The 21,590-nt window shown below is 39.7% G+C and overlaps 1 protein-coding gene across 5 annotated transcripts in view; it reads left to right on the forward strand.

Annotated features, from left to right (window-relative positions):
* Positions 1 to 849: 849 nt before the first annotated feature.
* The window catches only part of LOC119022815 (myelin transcription factor 1-like), a 30,857-nt gene continuing 10,116 nt past the window's right edge, over positions 850 to 21,590 (forward strand). For 2 of the 5 annotated variants that reach the window (XM_037104152.1, XM_037104156.1), the window contains exons 1-14: positions 851 to 1,388; positions 4,078 to 4,190; positions 4,423 to 4,477; positions 8,415 to 8,457; positions 8,548 to 8,616; positions 10,478 to 10,689; positions 11,120 to 12,196; positions 13,946 to 14,065; positions 14,375 to 14,465; positions 16,610 to 16,723; positions 16,836 to 17,053; positions 20,079 to 20,281; positions 20,397 to 20,612; positions 20,718 to 20,866. In XM_037104152.1, the coding sequence (XP_036960047.1) occupies positions 4,423 to 4,477; positions 8,415 to 8,457; positions 8,548 to 8,616; positions 10,478 to 10,689; positions 11,120 to 12,196; positions 13,946 to 14,065; positions 14,375 to 14,465; positions 16,610 to 16,723; positions 16,836 to 17,053; positions 20,079 to 20,281; positions 20,397 to 20,612; positions 20,718 to 20,866 (2,567 nt within the window). In that variant the 5' untranslated portion in view covers positions 851 to 1,388; positions 4,078 to 4,190. Of the gene's footprint in view, positions 1,389 to 4,077; positions 4,191 to 4,422; positions 4,478 to 8,414; positions 8,458 to 8,547; positions 8,617 to 10,477; positions 10,690 to 11,119; positions 12,197 to 13,945; positions 14,066 to 14,374; positions 14,466 to 16,609; positions 16,724 to 16,835; positions 17,054 to 20,078; positions 20,282 to 20,396; positions 20,613 to 20,717; positions 20,867 to 21,590 lie in introns of all 5 variants that reach the window. The other 3 variants (XM_037104154.1, XM_037104155.1, XM_037104153.1) reach the window with 3 other exon arrangements.

The raw sequence follows: 21,590 nt of genomic DNA on the forward strand, positions 1-21,590 counted from the left end.
TGCCACCAGCTGGACAGAAGCACCAGTGGCTGCCTGATATTCCTTACTGTTTTTCAGTGAAATATTTCTAATATTTCTATAATGCAGTATTTGTATGCCTTGTATTTTTTGTATTGCTGATTTACTGTGTTATATATTGCTATATTACTGTATGTTTTTTTTTTTTTTACTGTGGATTTACTGTGTGTCTTGTATTGCTGTATTACTGTATGTTTTGTAATGCTAATTCGGGGTACATGACTTGTCGATAATTCATCTATGTAAATCTGGAATGTTGAATATAATTAATCTACCATATATACATACCTGATATGTAATCCATGCACACTTTGTTTGCCCAGTATTATTTTCTTTTCTTTGCAGTGTTTATACTGTCACAACTTCACAGCAGTTGATTTGTAAACCGATTAATGGAGTATAATTTTACAGTGTCAGCCGCGATAGTTGTGATAGACTGTACACAGTAATATCTTTTCACATGTTATTGTCTACAGTGTGACCTGAACATTCACAATGCTTATTCTTTATTATTCTTAGGGTTAGGAGTTTCTTTCATATGGACACACAAAATAAAATAAATAACAATAAAATGAATGCACAATATATGTTGCTTAAGGATGGTACCTCTTCATATTTTAAAATTGTTAATAACATGAAAGTGAACAATGAACTGTTTAACAGTAAGCAGCTGTCTGTCGTTGTCATTGGTTGATCTGGGACACAGAAACAAAGCTGTGCTCTCTGATTGGCTGATCTTGAGGACAGTAATGAACTCTACTGGCTGAAGAGTTTTTCCCAGAGATGAGTGGCTGAGGATGACAAATACTGTAGAGAGTGGCATTTGATTGATTAAGTGAACAGTCTGTAAATAGTATGGTCCACCAGTGATAGTAATACTAAAAAGTCTAATGCTGCTATGATCTACAATTATAACTCAGCTAGTTTTATGTCACTGGGGGTTTTACTGATTGGAGTGTGTTTGGTCAGAGCCTTCCTAATTCTCCTCCTCCATGTCCCATCCACCAGCTGCTCGATGGCTCTTTAAATATTGACACCGTGTTCGCCTCTCGCAGCCCACGGACCAGGCCGAGGGGCAGACCAGTCCAAGCGGGGCGGCCCGTCCATGAGCTGCGGCCGGCTGCAGCTCTCCTGTCCTCCTGCAGGAGGCAGTGCAGCGGGGCTTCTGTCCATGGTGCTGAAGATTCGGCTGGATCTGTCCGGGGTGCTGAACAGCTCAGGGGACCTGGGCTCAGTCTGAGGATGCTGTCACACTGATTCAGTCCATGCCACTTCCTTCTGGTGCTGTATTGTGGTTGTGTGATACAGTGAACAGAATCTGTCTGCCAGCCCGGAGATGTCGGTGCGGAGGGGGAGGGGAGGGCAGTAAGGTAAGGCTTTATGTCTCTCTGACAAAGAGCAGTTGTCGGTATTTTCCGTGCTCTGCAGGCCCTACGGTGGATTTTACACAGCAGGGAGGATGTGATATGCGATATGTACGCTCGTCCACAGTGGATGTCAAGTGTGCTTCCGACGGTTTCTTTTCATGGAGAATCCTTTCATCTCGTTCCAATAATGTGCGGACGGTCAGGCTTTAAAAGCCACTATTATTGTCGCTATTTCCGGCCGCTACAATGGCGACACAGTGTCGATAGTCTGTGTGGAAGTGTCAACTGCTGAAGACCGGCGGCCTTTGTATGTGCTGTGTTTGTCAGCGTGCCAGCAGAGGAGAGCAGAAAGGCCTCGTCCTCGTTAGCAGCTCGGCCTACATCACTGCTGTCAGAGCACAACGGGCCGATCGCTCTGTCGGCTTGATATTCGCATTCATAGTGTTCATGTGTTATATCTTCTGCTAGGCTCAATGTAGAAATCAGTAACGCTACACATTTAAACTAATGTCAGCTGAGTGTCCGTGATGTAAGGGCCTGCCAGCAGGCACTGAGTCACTTCAAACCTATTTCTGGCCCGTGAGCCTGTTCGAAGATCCCCAAGCAGCCTGCTGTCACACTGTGAGGACATACCTTTGTGTTCTCAAATGTCATATATTCACGTGATACATGTCGACATCATGTCTGGATTTGTTCCCCCTTTCTTTTCAGTTTTGAAAATCTTTAATCAAAAATAGGCATTAGTTATTATGTAGTAAGTCCTTATAATATACGTATATATACTACGTATACTATACTATAAGACTATATACGTATTCATAATATCATAGTAAAGACGTTTATTTATAAGCTCTTATGAGAATCGTATTCAATGTTTGACTGCTTAATAGTCTAATGAGTTTATAACAGCATACACATTTATAAAGTAACTTACCTATTATGTCACTGTTAAACCTTTAATAACCTTTGTTGTTGCTTTATCAAGATGAATATATATGTAATTATGCACTTATGAACAGTTAACAATGCTTTTTGCAATAATGACATATTATGTAAGTCAGTTAAACTCAATAAATGTGTTTATAATGCTATTATACCTAATCATAAGAAGCTCATAAGGCTTTTATTAACAATATTTAGCTGTCAATAAACTATTAAATAACTAAGTTTTGTTACAAGTGCTTATAAATGTCTTTTAATCTATCAATATTATCACTGTTACTCTAATATTAACACTTGTATGGTCTTATTAATGTTAATAACCTTATTATAGGGACTTCTACATGCCTTATTATCTTTATTATTATATTTCTATTTGTATATTTTATCATGATATTAAATTCTAGATTAGACTATTCTAACTAATACAATTTCAAAAGACACACTCTGTGTCCATGTCATATAGATTCTGCAGCTGTGTGGTGCAATGCATCATAGCGAGACCAAAGCCAAGATGAGCCAAGCCCCCTTTTTATCTTTTTGTCACTCAAATTAGTTACATACTGTAAGTTGCTGACTGATGACGGAACAAGAAGAAACATCTTTTGAATTAAAGATTTTATTTTATATAGTGTTCTTTTACTAAGAAAGCCAAACTACTTGAAGAGATACAGTGCTGCTTGAGTAGAACTCTGTTTGTTTGTCTGTTCAGTTTGTTACTTACTTTACTTTTACTGTAATTCCAAGCCTGGATGCATATTGTTTATATATATATATATATATATATATATATATATATATATATATATATATATATATATATATATATATATACACACACACTGTGTGTGTGTGTGTGTGTGTGTGTGTGTGTGTGTGTGTGTATACATACACACAGCTCAAATCTTGCACTTAGCACACTTTGACCAAAAGTTGAAAATCTTAACTGATTTACATTGTATAATTTGTTGAAAACAAAATGACGTAATCTGTATGGCCCCCTGTGTGCACTCCAGACAATATCTGGTCATGCTCCTGATGGCTTGCTGGATGGTGTAGTGTTTGGCAGTAGTGATGGTCTGGGGAGGCATATCCTCAGAGGGATGCATAGACCTCCATGTCAAAGCCATCAGTACCCCCACTGCTGTTAGGTACCTGGATGAAATCCTTGGCGCGACCATCAGACCTTATACTGGTGCAGTGGGCCCTGTGCTATATCTTTGGAAAAATGTGCCTCTTGAAAAGGTGTGTTTTCCATGAACTCACCAGGCTTGTGTCTATTCAGCAACACAGTGGGTGAATTTAGCAGAAAAAGTTGCTCCAACGATGTCACTTTTACAGAGTTAGGGCACTCACAGGATACAGGTCTTAATTACAAATCTGAATTGAATTAGCAGAGCCAGATCTTTGGTTGCTAGCATGGGTCAAGCCCACAAAATTCTGGATTCTACATTTCCCATCATGCAGCTCGAGTATCTTTTTGTTAGACCCTACCTGCCTGACTGCCCACATAATGTATTTCAAACTCCACACCACCAGTTTGTTATGAAGGCTTTTTCCTATGATGTAACGCCATGGTAACCCTGATGATGTCACTATGAGATCATCAGGGTTATTTTTTTCAGACTTGACAGAGCTCCTCCAGAGCCCCAGAGATCATAATACAACTTATTTGCAAACTTCATCATTTTGACAATGACAAGTAAACTGGCCATCATCTGTAAAGTAATTATTTTTCATCACTATCTCACAGGAACCGGGTTGCTCTGGTGTGTTTCATCCAACAGAGAATGAGTTCAGAGGTCGGACACTGAGGCAACAGTGGATGAGAGTAAAGACAATCAACCAGAGAGGACAAGCATCAAAGTATCTATCTATCTATCTATCTATCTATCTATCTATCTATCTATTTATCTATCTATCCATCTATCCATCTATCTATCCATCTATCTATCCATCTATCTATCTATCTATCTATCTGTTTACCTGCCCTCCTGCCTGCCTGCCTGTCTGTCTGCCTGACTGTTTGCCTGCCTGCCTGTCTGTGCTGTGCTTCATCACTTCTCTTCATCTTGCTTATATCTTTCTTTTTGTTCAGATGAGCCAAGATACTACAGAGACACGAACACGAACCCGCTCCAAAGGTATCCGGGGTCAGTATAGACACACACACACACACACACACACACACACACACACACACACACACACACACACACACACACACACACACACAGTGTGGGAGGACCTCGTGAATATATTGTGCTGAAACCAAGAGGGGACTCAAATGTTGTCCTGATGTCAGCAGGAAGGAAGCTAGTTTGCTCAGTTAGCCACCAGAGCTAATGGAGCTAACAGTTTACCACAGAGCTAGCATTAAAAACACGGCTGTACTGAGAGTTTCTGTTTGGACGGACATGAAGCATTAAACAGTGAACTGCAGATTATTGTGACAAAACAACAAGTTTACAGGAGATACATGTACTGAAGTAATTTAGCTGAATACAGCTTAGAGGTAAAAGTATTTTGAGTTTGGAGTTACAGACACTCTTTACCCAATTGCTGTCAGAGTTTAAACTACAAATAATTGCATAATGATTGAATACAGTTTGAATTTAAAACACTAGTGCATTCTGGTATTCAAATTATGTTGTTTTACTTTTACTTTTACATAAAGGAAGGTATCATACATTTCTGAGCTACAGTTAAAGAAATAGATGCTTTCAATGTGGATTATGCATAACATTTGCACCAGTTTGAGGGCATTTTTGTCAGATGATTTGTCCAAAGTGACATACAGTAATTCATACATTCATAAAATGATGCCGGTGGTTGCCATGCAAGGTGACCAGCACATCAGGAGTAATTTGGGGTTCAGTATCTTGCCCAAGGAAAGTTTGACATGCAGCTAGGGGAGCTAGCAAAGCTGTCCAATACTATTATAAATCTGCAAAGATAATCAAAGTGAATAAGTGACATGTTTATCATAAGGTTTCTAAAATGAAAAGCCTCAAGCTGGACTAAATTACCAGCAAAGAGATTATATTATACATGATATCCATCTATGTAGCTTTACCGTTGTATCTCAAATGTTTGGCCAGTTTGTTCCTTTCTGGTTTGAATTCACATTTTTCACATGGTGAAAGTTGGATGACAATCAGTCACAAAATGACTGAAGTTGCAACAAACTTTGTAGCATTGTAAACCTTGTTTACATCATTTTTGGGGTTCATTTAATTTATTATAACTTGTGCATTACTCGTAGGAAGCATGTATTCCTATAGAAAAGTGGGAGGTTAAGTAGCTTTTTCATGGATGGCCAAATGAGGTTGGAGGTGGGACATCAGGGATTTTCAGCACAACCTCACATGTGTGACTGTACAGTTATTTTTTTTCATTTTGACTATATTAACACTATGGACCTAAAACCACAAAATAACATAAAATCAGAGTAGTAAAAAGTTTGATTTTTTACTGTGAAAACCACAAATATGTTTAATGAACCAATTGCATTATAATGCAAATATAAATTGTTGTTTGCTAAATTTGTGCATAAGTTTTTGAAATGTACAAAATTATATGTAACTATTTACATTTAAATGCAGGCGATGCCTCAGGCTCAGGGCTCCTCAGCTCATTCCTGCCTGTTCCTCATTCAGCAGTCTCCTCCTTGTTTTGACTCACAACACAAAAAAAACAACTACACTACACACTAAACACACTACACTAAACACAATATAACACACTAACTATACACTCCAAACACACTATATGCCACAAATTTCTCAACTCTCAAAACTCGCCATCTCTGTCGCTGTCTGTATCACCGCCTGCGTCCCTCCCACAACTTCCCCTGTTCCTCAGCAAACAAACTTGCTGCTTGCGGACATGTTTGTGACAAAAGCCTGTTTTTACCGTTTCTTCCTGTACCAGACACAAAGCAAACGTGACGGCAATGTTCGCAAAAAAGCGTGGCGGACATTATTTACCCTAAGTCCGGTTTTGGACTTGCCAGTGTGTCTGGTCTGTCAACTTGGGAGGTCGGCCGTGGGGGTGGGCTAGCAGCTAGCTCCACACAAACATCCACAGGTTCCAATTCCACTTTGTTGTCCTCACGTATCTGGATCTCCTCAGACTGGAACAGGCTCGGTCTGGACTCGTTTAGTCTCATTAATCCACAGCAGTCAGTTTAGATGCACGGAACGGGACCGAACCGCCGCTCACACCGCTGCAGGTATTAATTGACTTGTTTCTTAAGGTATGTCGTGGAAGTGAGCTCTACAGTGATTGGCTCTGGTGTGCATGTGACTATGGTGGCTATGGTTGACAATGCTAGCGGAATTCGTAAAGCATTTATGAAATAATTTATTAACGGTATCATTGTAGTCCAAACAAATGCCACATTGCACACCCTTGAACCAAGCAGCAGCCATGCTGAAACTCTCAGATCAGTCAGATCCTGATCTGCAGAGATATTTGAGGCACACAGACGCACACAGGGACAAACGGAGATTCCTTGCTTTTATAGGGAGATGGATGTCAGTAAATTGATTAAACAAATTGGATCAATGAAATTGCATTCAGTTCAGAAAAACTACATTTAAATGCTTATGATTAAACAATGTGAATTAAACAAGAGTCTTGCAAACTGTTTAGCTTCATGATGATTCAAACTGAATTCTGAGTAAAGCTACATTAAATCTGATAAACTGGTAAAGTACAGTACCTTGGTGGCAGGTTTTGAAAGGTCATCCCCTGGTCTATCGTTGCACTCCTATAAAACTGCTGGAGTCATTATGGACACTTCAAAATGAATGATCTGAGCAGAACCAGAAATATCACCTTTTCCGTTTTCAATTAATATTTTTATAAAGAAAAAACTTGAGACTGTGCACCCAAGTGCTGATCCCTTACAGCTTGGGTTTGACTCCATCCTGGAGCCCTTTGTTCTATTTCATCCTCTTTTTTTTTCCTCCATTTTCCGGTTAGGAAAAATACAAATCTAAAAAAAAATATGCTCATTTTAAAATGTTAAAATAGGAACAGACAGTTCCAGGTATCTCTGAGGCATAATTGCAATCACCAGGAATAAAAAGCTAATGTAGGCTACAGATTAAAAATACATCACAATTTCACCACCACAAACTTCCTACATACTGTACAGACTTTACCATGAACTGAGCAGTCTACAAGTTGTAAAGTTCGAGTTGGAATACTTTGCTTACGTGGGCCTGTAAAGACGGACTAGTGAGTAGAGGAGTCTCTGTGTTCAGTGTGATGACGTTTAATGACCCCGACAACCTCCGTAGTTTCTTTTAGCCTCTTTTGAGCAACTGCCTCTTTTAAGACGCATAAGTGCTTTATAATTTGCAAGTAGAGTTTCTACTGATGTATGTTATGTTGTAGAGCAAAACAAGAAATTCTCTTAAGCTTTGTTAACCACAGACCTTATTTCAGGCATTCAACTGAGTACACATTCAAAAAGACCATTAACTGCGATGAGCTGAAGTACAAAAACATGAACTTATTTTGGGTTTTAAGGACTCAGTCCCGTGGCATTCTATAGGATGTGGAAATATCAACTTATCATACTATGAACTGACAAGTCTGAGTTAAACCTGTGAAAGATAACCTCAGAGGAAACTGCAGAAGGCCCAAAGAAAAACAGGTTGCCAAAATATTGAGAGACAAAATGCAGTAATTCATTATTAGGCATTATTGAAGGAAAAATATCAATATAACAGGTGAATTGTAACTTTTGATGGTTAGTATACATTGAAATTAAGAAAGCATGTGTCCCCTCTAAAAGTGCAAGCACAAGTTTAATAATTTTGGTTGTCATTGTTTCTTTGAGTGTCTTACCTAACAAACTGGCATTTTGGAACATTAACATTCTTTGGGTCCCTGGAGGAATTTGGCCCCAGAGCAGTTGTGCTCCTTGCCTGGTTCATAATCCAGCCATGCTGACAAGACTTTTGATACGCAACATGAACATTATTCTCAAATTAGTAGTATTATGGTCTTTTCATACCAAGAGAACTCATGTGACTATTTCTGCATTTAATGATCCTCCTGTCCCTTTGCTCTCAGTTTTATCCGAAGTCGTGGGACAAGAGATGAAGCAGGAATTAAGGTAAGCAATTCTAGGCTTTGTAACAGTTGACTTCCATAGTGTTTGAAGCATGTCTTTGTGTGTATATGACATGTATTTGCTGTGTGCCAGTAGCAGCTGTCCCACCCCAGGATGTGATGGCAAAGGCCATGTCAGTGGAAGATACTCACGACACAGAAGGTAGGATTATGTATATAATGTCACGATAATGTATTTCATTAAATGTTATACACAAAAGTTAGTTAGTCATCGAGCATGAACACATATCAAAAGCTTCATGCTATGTCACCTACAGAGAGAACACAGTCTCAAAAGAGAGAATAAAGAAACTGATAGTACAAACATATACAGTACATGAATTATTATTATTTGGACAACTTTTTATTTTTGGTCATCTTGTTCAGCTGGGGATGTTTTCACTTGCCTTACTCCTTCACAAAGTACTCTGCAGTGTACAAACTAGTGCTGTGTGGTGGAGCAGAAGGTGTTGTATGTTGTACACATTGTAAAGCCCTTTACAGCAAATGTAATTTCTGATTTGGTCTATAAAAAAAAAGACTTCACTGCCCCAAATGGTGAAAAACAGTCCCAGGCCAAAATTACACCATATTATGTGTGTATACATACGTGTATATGATGTAGTGATGGCATATGAGGACATTGAAATATCAAGCTATCATATACATGTGCAGAACAAATATGCAGATGTACATACAAAATAAACAGAATTTCAATTCAATCCAATTCTATAATGCTAACACAAGAGAGACGAACCTGTAATGGGATCACAGCAGCCAAAATGAAAAATCTGTGTGTATGATGCAATGGAACACATGATATGACACAAGTGCACCAAACCTACAGAAATGGACTCGCAGCTGGTGTGATCTCAGCACATGGTTCATTAGTTTGACCTCTTGAGTGGACAGGAATGACTAAAACTGACCTTCATTGATCCACCAGTGTGGGCCAGGGACATAAAGTTCTGTACTTCCTCCCTCCTACATCCAGTGACCTTGTCCTAACTCCTTCATTTTGATCTCAATGACGTGAAGTGTCATTACTGTATCATGCATCATTGTGACGCCACTGGGTTTACAAAACCTGTCAAAAGTACTTCAAATTGCTTCTGTGGTATGTAACTGTGAAAGGCATCTCCAAGATCACACTTTACCATGATGACACACACACACACACACACACACACATATATCATCTGGACCAGCAGTTCAGACTTTTTTAACATCTCACTCTCACAGGAGACTTCACTCCTGCCTATTGACAGCCATCATTATTCCTGTATCGTAAAAAGTCTGATGTGTCTAGTCGAAATTCTACTGCCCTGCAGCTCTCACCCCCAAGCAGATAAAGTGCTTTTGGAAAAACAATTGTTGTCCCTAATTGGACAAGCCATCCCAAATTAATTGCTCTTCAGTCTGAAATTTGTCCTCAAAAGTAGCCTGTGTCTGAAACACACCCACACACACTCACAAGGTGAAGCCAATGCCAGCCACACTGTCATGGTTGGTAAATAATTCTTTATAGCCAACAATTACATTGTATATAATTACATTATATATAAGTATATGTATCAAGTAATCAAGAAAAATATTTGATAATACTTGTTATGTTGTTTGCAAACTGAAGCAACAATCACCATTTCCATGAAGACAATGCTGTATATAAAAATGATACAGTGTATAACTGAACACTCATTTTGTCAAATCCTTGAGAATCACCTGCATGTTCTGATTATATGACACAAAGGCTGCCTGGAGTTACACCATTATTATGTTGTCTATTTGTTTATTTCCTGTGTCAGACATTTTGTTTCTCCATTTCCTTGTAACAAATAAATGTTAAGAATATGACAATCCTTTAAGTATAAAGTCCTGCTAGTAGTGTGTAGACACCACAACATCAATTTCATCTAAGACTGTAAAAGGATTGGACAGAACAACAACAAGGTGTCAATTCTGCTGTCAAATGTTAGCATGTTGGGTGTTAGCATTCACTTCCATACCCATTTGGCTTTCACTAGTGTGCTGGGATGCCCGATTGTAAAGAAAAGGAAGCTGGAGGAGGCTGAGGCTGAGGAGAACCAGTCTGCTCCCAAGAGGAGGAACCAGCCTGTCAAACAGCCAGCAGATGAAGGTTTCACTGCAGACAGTGAGGAGGAAGTGGAGGAGGAAGAAGAAGACCTCAAAGAGAAGAAGAAAAACAAAACAAAAAGTAGGCCTGAGGATATAAAAGGTGAGTGAAACCAAACCAGGGAAATGACCATTAAAAGACTGACATTACAGCACAGTAGCAGTGTGGAGAACAAGAGAGAGGTGGCTTATCACTTTAATCATCCTGCGACACATCGGATCACACCAAACCAGCCTGTATTGAAAGACTAATGTTGCCACTTTGGAAGTCAGCATTGAATAATGCTTTACAACATCATTAAAATACAGGAACAAAAGACTGAGTAGAGGACTGACAGCTGATGAAAAGGATGGTTTGGATAGATGTTGCAGGGAGAAGAGTGTGTCCTGAGTGTGGCAGCAGGCCAGAGTTAACTGCCTTAGTTTCACTTTATAATGATAAACAGGGCAGATAGGTTCAACTGAAAGGGCAGTCACAGGTTAAGTTACCATGGAGAGATGACAGGGACATGTATCTATGTTTTCATCCACAGCAGACTGCTCACTGAGGAAAGACGTCACAGAAACAGCAGTTTGTCCTGCGGCTAAAGATGGCAAGAATGAAGGCATCACCTCGGAGACTGAGAACGAAACTGACAGTGAGAAAAGTGAGGAGGCGAAGCCAGTAATCCTCACAGATGATCATAAGCAGGAGGAAACTGAGACCAAGGAGGAGGAAGAAGGTCAGCTGGTGATCAAGGACCAGGCATCAAAGCAAGCTGAAGAAGAAACATTGGTTACTGTGCTAAAAGACACAAAAGAAGAGGATGATGAGAAAGCTGAAGAAGAAGAAGAAAATGACGAGGAAGAGCAGCAAGAAAGGCAAGCAAATATTGTAGAAGAGAAGGAGGTGGAAAGACAGATGATAGGGCAGGAAAACTCTGATCACCAGTACTCCAGTGGAGATTACAACCATCAGGCCAAAGAATCAATGGAGGACCAGAGTAAGATGGAGGGACGAGAGGAGGAGGAGGAGGGCGAGGAGGAGGAGGAAGAAGAGGAAGAGGAGGAAGGAGAAGAGAGGGAGGTCCACCAAGGGTTTACTTCTCCTTACACTTTGAGTCCATGCACTCAGGGATCTGAAGCCGCACTCAGGGAAGAAAAGGTCAACACTCCCATGACTGAAGAAGAGGAAGATGATGAAGAGCCAGAGGAAGACAGGGAGGAAGAGGAGGATGAGAGGCAGGGCAAAGAAGCTGGAGAGGTGGTGGAGGAGGAAGACCAAGACTCTAGCAAAGCCTCTTCGACTACAGTGGTTATAGAAGTCCGCTCTGAGGAGGATGATGATGAGGATGAAGATGAGGAGGAGGAAGAGGAGGAGGAAGAGGAAGAGGAGGATGGAGAGGAGCAGGATCGTCTTTCAGAGGGCTCAGGAATCACAGATGACTCAGAGAACTGGGATATGACTCGGGGGAACCTGGGGCTTCTGGAGCAGGCCATCGCCCTGAAGGCAGAAGAGGTGAAGGGAGGTCAGGAGGCGCAGGGCTCCCCAGACTACCATCCATACAGCACCTCCAGCAAAAACTGTGAGCCTGCTGCTGCAGCCCGCCGCGCCGCACACTACAGCAAAGGTACACTTACTGTTACTACTAATAGACACAACAATAGTTCAAAATGCGATCCTGGTTATTCTAGACTATAACATAGTGGATTATGGACAACTAAAATGGTCAAAATTTGAAACTTGTAAATGAATATAAAAATAATGTGCCATTAAAATGCATTAAAAATAACACTGAAAATAAATAAAGGCACTAATTAATTTCTAAAATGTGAAAGGCATGGATATTTATCACTTACACTGAGATTTCTGATTTGTTTATCCATGTATTCATTACTAAATGTATTTATTGGTTGTTGTGAATCCTGGAGGCAAAATGCACAGAATTTAACTTTTTATAGAACTGTGGAAAATGTTGTCTTTCAGCTGATGGTCTCATTTCAGATGAAGGACTTACAATTTTGGCTGTAGAAGCACTATAGCGACACACACTCCATCAACTGCCCCATAAGCAACAGTGTTAATTCTGAGTCTACATTTCTGGCGAGCAGATGGTAAAAGTTTTATCACTCGCTAGCTCCCTCATTTTTCACACTGCAGAAATAAGAAGGACATCTCTGAGTGTAGCATGTCTCCTGATGCTCACTGGATCTATTTAGGCCATAACCAGTACGGTTTTTCAGGACAAGCAGAAGTAGGGAGGTGTTTTTCTATGTAATTAAATAGGCCCAATGAGACAGTTGTTAGTCATAGAATAGAATAGAATAGAATAGAATAGAATAGAATAGATAATAATTACTTTATTGATCCCTGATTGCTTAGTTAGCAGACAAATTAGTGGTAATACTTAAAGTACTACAATTACAAATACTGCTGTTACTATGACTACTTCTGCTTTTACTACTACTACTATCACCAACACTAATACTACTAACCCTGTTACAGCTTCTACTACAACTATACTAATATGACTCCACATACTACTGGGGCCACTGTTACTACTTATACCACTAGAAATACTACAACTACTACTACCACTACTTCAAGTACGATTGCTACTACTTCTACTTCTACTACTACCACATGAGTGGTTTCAGCAGTGAAGTGCAACACATTATAGTTTTATGCATTTCAGGCAATTATTTTTCTGTATATTCTGCAGTTTTTGCAAAATTACTTCATTTTACTTACCTTCAAATATTCAAATTTTTTCATTAATTCTTGGCATCATTCAAAGTTTTATAGAGAGCAATTCAGTTTGGCAATTGCTTTTCAACAAATCTTAAAATATTCCACATTTGTCATGCATTCTTGGCATTATTTTAAAATTGACAGCCAGCAATGTAAATTTAGCATCAGATTTTAACAAACCCTAAAATATTTTTCAGTGTGCATTTGGTGTCATTCACAACCCCAAGTTCTTCAGAAGTGCATTCAGTGGTTCATGTAATTATTTGTGAAACACTTGTTAGCAAAATGCATAAAGAATTTGAAAAGAAGATAAATTAATACCATTTATTTCTGAATTTATCTTATATTTTGGCACATTTGGTCCTCCACAGGGGATATGGTTCTATTAACAGTGCTGTCACAATATGTCACATGTTATATAAAGCTAAAATGTAAATCAAGAAAACTCCACACAGAGTCCCAAATCCTCAAACTGGCTGCCATGCATTGCACAGTTGAGTGGTAATTGAAATGACTGAGTGGATCAATACTTAAAGTTGCTGATCAAATCAAATCAAATACATTTCATTTATATGATGTGCTTTAATTCAATATTGCTGCCATCTTAACCACACCCTCCTGTATACAGAGAAGAAGGAAGTGAAGTGTCCCACCCCAGGGTGTGATGGGACAGGTCATGTGACTGGGCTGTACCCTCACCACCGCAGTCTATCTGGATGTCCTCATAAAGACAGAATCCCTCCAGAGAGTGAGTAGCCAATACATTACCTTTAATATTACCAGAGACCACCAGGAGACAAATCTGACATACATTCTTCTGTTACACTCCTTATACACACATTTCTATTTTTTTATTATTGTTTCTGTTGCTATTATTATCACTAGTACTACTCTTTCTTTCTTCTGTTTTACTAATGCTACTAAATGTGTTATCATAATTGCTTTTTCAACTACTGTGTGTTTCATATATACTCTTCTTACTACTGCTAGTGATGTAAAACCATCTGCAGCAAACTAAAAAGACTGACCTGAGTTTGTGTCTGCTGTGTGTCTGTAGTCCTGGCTATGCATGAGAACGTCTTGAAGTGTCCGACTCCTGGCTGCACAGGCCAGGGCCATGTCAACAGTAACCGCAACACACACCGCAGGTTAATGACACACCCAAGGACACAAACACACACGCATGCATGCACATACAAACAGAAGAATTGAGGACTTATTAAAATAGCTGAAAGTCTGAATATTGAGCATCATTTCATAATTTAATAGAAATCAATAGCTGTGTTAGCATGGACCCTAATATTTCTCTCATAATCAGAATGATTTGCCAGTCGTGTTTAAAATGTCTCATGTAAATGTCTCCACTGGAAGAGACCTGGTATGATCTGAATAATTAATTTACATTGAGAAGTGGTGTAACCCTTTGATAATAAGTTACAGTGGAAAACATTAACCTCTAATAGCCATGTGTGAATGGAGCTGCAGGCTGAGTGGAGAGATGCTGAGGGTGACTCCGGGACCTGGGGATAAACATAATACCAAAAACCCTGACTGCCATGGACATCCAAGTTGACGAACCGTGAAGACAGGGTGGCCATCCATGAGTCACAGGCTTAAGCAGGGGAACAAAATGTATAACTAAAATATAAATAAAAGTATTATTCTTCTTCTGTTATATTTCCAACAGATTTACAGTGAAATGAAAAATTTTGCACATGCCAAGAAAGTTATATTCTGATTAAAGTATTTGGAACACACATTCATCTCTTTACTTAGCATCCATGTAAACAGTTTAGTTGGAATCTCTATTCAGAATGATTACAATCAGATTCAAGAACTACTGTCCATGTGACCACAGGTAATTCTTGTACATAGTCAGTGGTTGGCAGCTTTTCAGTTTTCAATAATGGTCTAAATTCCTTTTTGGAGTTCTTTTGATTCAAGTTCTGGAACAGTCAGCATAGAAATGACCCATAATTAAGACAGAATATTTTCACATACACAGTGAAACTCCAGATTGTATCAGTAGTTCCTTTCACACGGAGATGCCGCATTATCGCCACAGCGGTGGTTCGCCAATTCTTCGCCGTTGGTCATTCACACAGAGTAAAGCATCTACGCTTTAAAGACGAACTGCTATATAATTCACACAGAAAGCCAGCACTGCGGCTCTTAAAGAGGCGTGATGGCACATGTCATGATCATGACGCCTGAGTGTTTTCAAGGTGTTTCCCCTCAGTGTCCCCCTGTCAATCTAAACCTGCGGACAGTTTATAATCATATGGATGCTGTTATAATGTGTAGTGATTGAGATCCTGACCCACCAAACATCCTGGAAAGTGTCAGAGTTACGTTTTTTGCTCTAAATTACATAATTAAATAATCACCATCAGTAAAGAGCTGTCTGACTCCATCACTCGTGGGGAGGGAGACTGTTTTCTGGGGGAAAGTTCAGTGAAGTCTCGGTCTGGAGGACTGACCATTGCAGTAATTTTTTTTTCAACAAAAACATTTGGTGAATTAAAGTTTTTTGCCGGTGACAGATGCTGTTTTCAGGCAGAAATGTGATGAAGAGTCAGTAGGGCAGACAGGAGGACAGACAGGAGGACAGACACTTCTCCACATATAACTGCAGTATTTTCTTCCTCATATAAGTTGCCAAAGACAGTTACAGTTACTACGTCACTCTTGTTTGATCATGTAACGTTACTTTGTGGGACATTTCTCTTTATTTAGTTGAGTAAAGGACCTGTGTAGTTATCAGTCTGTCAGAACGACACAGTACACACAGCCGGCTTATCCATTCACACATGTACGGTTCACCAATACTGCGTCTCTGAGACTACCTCCAGAGGCGGATCAGCACCAGAGCGAAATTTCACACCGATGCTGAGGCGAAGAATTGTCATAGGACCCCCACATCCAAACAGCAGTGTAAATGGGGCTAATGTCATCTAACAATGCTTACACTTACTTAAACTGTCTTTAGAAGCTATATCAACAATTTACACCTCTTGTCTGCATATTAAAGCATAATTTCTGCCAAAAATGAAAATACAATCATTATAACCTCCCCCCATGCTGATTGAAAGTCTGCTGCAACACTGTTTTGCTGTGATGCTCCAGAAATGTTTTACAGATTATGAAACTTTACCCGACTTTTCATTGGCGTTGGGGATGGAGATAATTACTGAATTTTCATTTTTGTCCGAACTGTTCCTTTAATTGTGTACCTACTCATTAGAGTTGTGTTCCATAACATGCAAATGTTTGGATCTGTCCCCCCTGTCAGTCTGTCCGGCTGCCCCATTGCAGCTGCAGCTAAGCTGAATAAAAGTCAGGACAAGCAGGTTCATTTACAAGCTTCAGCCAGTGAACCCTCCACCAACTCTGACAGGGTGCTCAGGTGAGACATGCAAGCTAAGTGTTTTGTTTTCCAGTTGAGCTTTTGAATGCATACATACAACTATATCCATACCACCATATGGATAATGCATAACTAACTGCTTGTCCTCTAGGCCAATGTGTTTTGTGAAACAGCTGGAGATCCCTCAGTATGGCAGCTACCGGCCCAACACGGTGACCACCACACCTCGAGCTAACCTGGCCAAGGAGCTGGAGAAATACTCAAAAGTGTCTTTTGACTATGCAAGCTTTGATGTCCAGGTGTTTGGAAAGCGTATGCTCATTCCAAAGACACCCAGCAGCACTGAAACGTCACCCAAAGCCTTCAAATGTAAGACCCACACACGTCATCTCCATGCTCTACTTCTGTAATTGATTTTGACACACAAGCCTTGTTTTACAATGCACAATTGTGAATTTTGCTTGAAAATGCGTGTTTTGCTGGAATATAACTTAATTTATAAGAAGGGAGATATCGGAGATATAAGCTAACAGTACTTTCATAGACACAAAATATGAAGTGGAACTCAATTCAAACCATCTTTGCCATCATATTTGTCCAACTTTACATGCTTCTTAGCAGGAAACGTGCTTTAAGAGCTACTTTCTAATTGAAAACATGTTTCTCATCATTTTTATTCAATTTAGATGTTTCTTGGCAAGAAACTTGCTTGAAAAATCATATTTGACTTAAATACAGCTTAACCTACAATAAAGTGAAAAAACAAGCTAGTCTAAAAAGTCTAAAAAGCTAATAAAATACATTTCTGACTTTGACACAAAATATGCAGTGAAAAACAATTGAACTCCTAACCCTAATCCTAACCTTCATGTTTACTGGTAGGAAACCTCGTGGAAAAGGATAAATTCACTGAAATAGCTCAATTTATAATAATGGGCAAAAAGATGCTGATTTCAGAGACATAAGCCTAAAACTGACATGTCTTCAACACAAAACATGAAGTGGAACACAATTTTAACCACATTCATCATCATATGTATTCAACTTTATATTTTCTTTGCAGGTAATTGCTTGAAAAAGCGTCTTTCACCAAAATACAGTTTGATTTATAATAAGGGAAAAATTACACTCATTTCGGAGAGATTGGTTGATTGAGTCTGGGAGTTATTTCTTTATTTCCTTAGAAAAGAGACAAGAAACCATTTCTTAGAAGCAATAAAGATAGAAAACATCACAGACATATTAAAAAACAACAGCTAAGCAACCATGTGAAGGAGACTGATTAGATGTCCATGGACTTTGTACATTATCTCTTTGGATCTATGAAGGTTTATTTTCATTTTGTGAGGAAATACAGTATGTAGATATTCTCCAGATTCTTCCAATTAAACAACATCAATATATTTTATAATGTCAATGCCGACAAGAATCTGTCACACAAGATAGGGACAACAGTTACCGAGGAATAGTTCAGTATACAGGAGATGAGTCAGAGTACCAAATGTACCAAAGGGATCAGACAGAGGCAAAGTCAGGAGAAAAGCAGAGATAAAAATCACTTGGAAAATGCTGGAACACTTGCAACAAAGGCCAAACCTGAATTGGCACAGAAGACAGGGAGCACACGGAATATATACACAAGGGAGGTGGGAATAATTAGACACATGTGAAACACATTGTGGGGGATCACAGAAACAGGAGACACACAAGAGCAGGAAGAGAATCTGTAATGGGAGGAGAGTTAGACACCAAGAATAAAACAGAAAACAGAACAAAAAGATGCGAAAAAACAAAAACATGACCTAATGGCAAACAAAACATGACAAATGTCTGTTTAATGCAATGTCTATTTGCATTCATTATTGTAGTCTGAGCACAAATTAGATATATATGTCCATGGTTTATTAATTGAATTAATTCCTTTGTATACACCAGGGGTGTCACTAGGTTTTAAGGACAGGGGAGGCTTAGCCCCCAAGAGATGCACAAGATGTGAGCAAACGTAGCGCGCAAGTACAACATTTCACAAACAGTGAACAAAGACAGAGAAATTATTATTATTGTTGTGCTTCTCAAACCAGCTGTGGTGAACTGCTTCAGTCCCCCTAAAATGGGCCTTATGACGCCACTGGTATTCACAAATTAGTGACTCTTTACTCTACCTGCCAGGCTCTGTACATGACTGTGGTTATCATTCAAATAAGCACACACCAAGGCTTTTATCCTGCTGTATTAGGGTGGGCTTGTAGAAATAATAGGTAAGAAAGTAGGTAGGTTGCTTAAAGAGGCAAAGTAGCAAATGTTGTCAGTTAAAAATCCTTAGCGAGATGACACAAAAACCTAGCAACTACAGGGCTGTCAGAGTCAAGATCAGATTAAACATCCTGTTGCAAGTGTGTCCTCATCCTCATGGCTTTGTGTTTGTGTATGGGATGTTTGAAAGTTTTAAATGCAGATGATTCATTTCCCAATAGGGATTTAAAAATGTAGCATTCTGTTCTCATTTATAAAGAACAGTTTGAGGCCCAGTGTGTCTCTTCATCAGTCCTTATTGCATTCTACACAGTCACCATAGACAACACTGTGTCAGGGAGCTTCACTGCCTGGTACAGTCCTCAGTTTGGGACCATAAAGCACTACAGAGACTAGTGCGACTCAGCGGAGCGCATCACCAGGACCAGCCTACCAACTGCACCACATCTTTAACACGTACTGCAGGAACAAAGCTAGACAAACAAGGACCCCAAACACCCCCAACCCTAACCCCAACAATAAGTTCAGGCTGCTGATGTCAGCAAGACACCTCTGCAGCCTAAAGCCTCACTGCACTTTAAAATCCAGTCAAACTATTTACATTATCCATCTGTTCACTTTTCACTAACAGCAACCACCCTGGATCATCATATCACTGTTCCACCTCTAAATCATTATTTGTTTACAGTTTGTGCTTGTGTATATATTTGCCTGGTATGTGTGATGTTTATAGTGTAGTGAGTCTACATGTATATAACATAATATACATTTCACTGCACATTGTACTGTATACTCTGTGTGTGTGACAAATAAAGAATCTTGAACCTTGATGAAAATTTGCTAGTAGGCTAGCTTAATATGGTGCAGAGCATCTCCTCACTCTGAGATGACTGTTTTTGTATATGATCAGTGTGTGTGCATTGTGTGCCATGGCACACACAATTATACATGAGTCTTTTGCTACAATACATAAACACTAGTCAATCAGCAAAAACAAACCTGATATTACTGTAACTACCGGCAGCAGCTATGTTAGCCACATTTAGCTCTAACGCTGTGTTCATGTAGTGTTAGGCTTCATATGTAGCAGTCTTCTCTTGTTCTTTTTCCACTGAATTCCCTCTGCTCCAATCCCACACAGGTAAATCATTCCCTAAGGCCTCCTCCCCCAGTCACAGTGTGTCAGGAGGCTTTTCTAAGAGCGCCTCATCCTCTAGTAGTTATGACTATAGCCAAGATGCAGAAGCAGCTCACATGGCAGCAACGGCCATCCTCAACCTGTCCACCCGCTGCTGGGAGAGGCCAGAGACTCTCAGCACCAAGGCCAGGGAGCCTTGCACCAAGGTACACAGGCTTTCACTCGGACACATTCTTTTGGAAACTCATGTAGACTGGCTAATCAGTTTTCTCATTTTCTCTGTGGCTTGAGTTATGCTGACTTTATATCTGAACCCTGTAGGAGTCAGACATTGAGGTAGATGAAAATGGCACCTTGGATCTCAGCATGAAGAAGACCAAGAGGGATGGTATGCAGCCTTCAGAGCCTTCATCCTCCTCGTCTTCATCCTCTCAACTCATTGGAGCCACCTTGTCTCAGGGCCACACTCAGCCAGAGTGGGAGGGGCCATTGGATTTCACCAAACCAAGTGGAGTCAAAGAGGAAGACCATGAAGAGGTACTGTACACACTCAATATAGTGACAGGGTCATACACAATGAAACTTTATTGTGTAATTATTTTGCCACTTTGTGGAGGTAACCAATGGTTAACCTTTGTTTAGGTGGAATATATGGCTCCCTCATACACCTCATCTGATGGTGAGGAAGAGGACCAGGAAAACCTGGAGGACAGGAAGTACCCCGGTGAAGTCACCACGAGCAGCTTCAAAGTCAAGTTTCAGCCCAAAGACAACAAAAAAGAGATTCTTGTGTAAGTCAACTCCATTCCATTCATTTCATTAAACTGAAGCTTGTATTCATTCACCCCTGCACTATAAATTCAATAGCTGTCCTGACTTACATAATTAATGAACTTTTGTGATTCATCAACAAAACTGTTTTCACACAGGTTTTTACAAAGTTAAAGTTGCAGCTTGAGAAAACAATTTAGTCACACTAACTTAAAACAATTAGTAGTAAGTAACAACAAGGGGAGCAATTAGTTATTAATCCACTGAGCAGCAGCTATGCACTAATCAGTGTCTAGTCTTATGGGAAGAAGAAGAAGAAGAAGAAGAAGAAGAAGAAGAAGAAGAAGAAGAAGAAGAAGAAGAAGAAGATATGGCCTTATAAGATTGTTGAGCCACACAAAAGCAGAAAACAAATCAATAATGTTTGGGCAGTAGTGGCAAGGAACCTAATGGCTTAAGGCTTCAGTGGAGTTACTCAGTGGTCAGCTCAGACTATGGTTGTTACTCAGCAGCTTCCAAGTAACAGTGCAAATGTGTTTAACTGTCTGAAGGTGATAAGAGCCTTCCTGAAAAAGAAAGCATTCCTCTCAGTGAAGCTCAGCTGAATATAGGTGGAAAAGTACATGTAACTGCAAATATTATTATTTTAGAAGAGTCAAATCTGTTTTTCATTAATGTAAAATGGGTGTTTGAGGGATGTACTCAAGATACTGGGTAGTCTGGGTAGAGTTCAGGTGGGTCAGC

This window comes from Acanthopagrus latus, chromosome 7, assembly GCF_904848185.1.
Source record: "Acanthopagrus latus isolate v.2019 chromosome 7, fAcaLat1.1, whole genome shotgun sequence".
In the NCBI taxonomy this organism is placed as follows: domain Eukaryota; kingdom Metazoa; phylum Chordata; class Actinopteri; order Spariformes; family Sparidae; genus Acanthopagrus; species Acanthopagrus latus.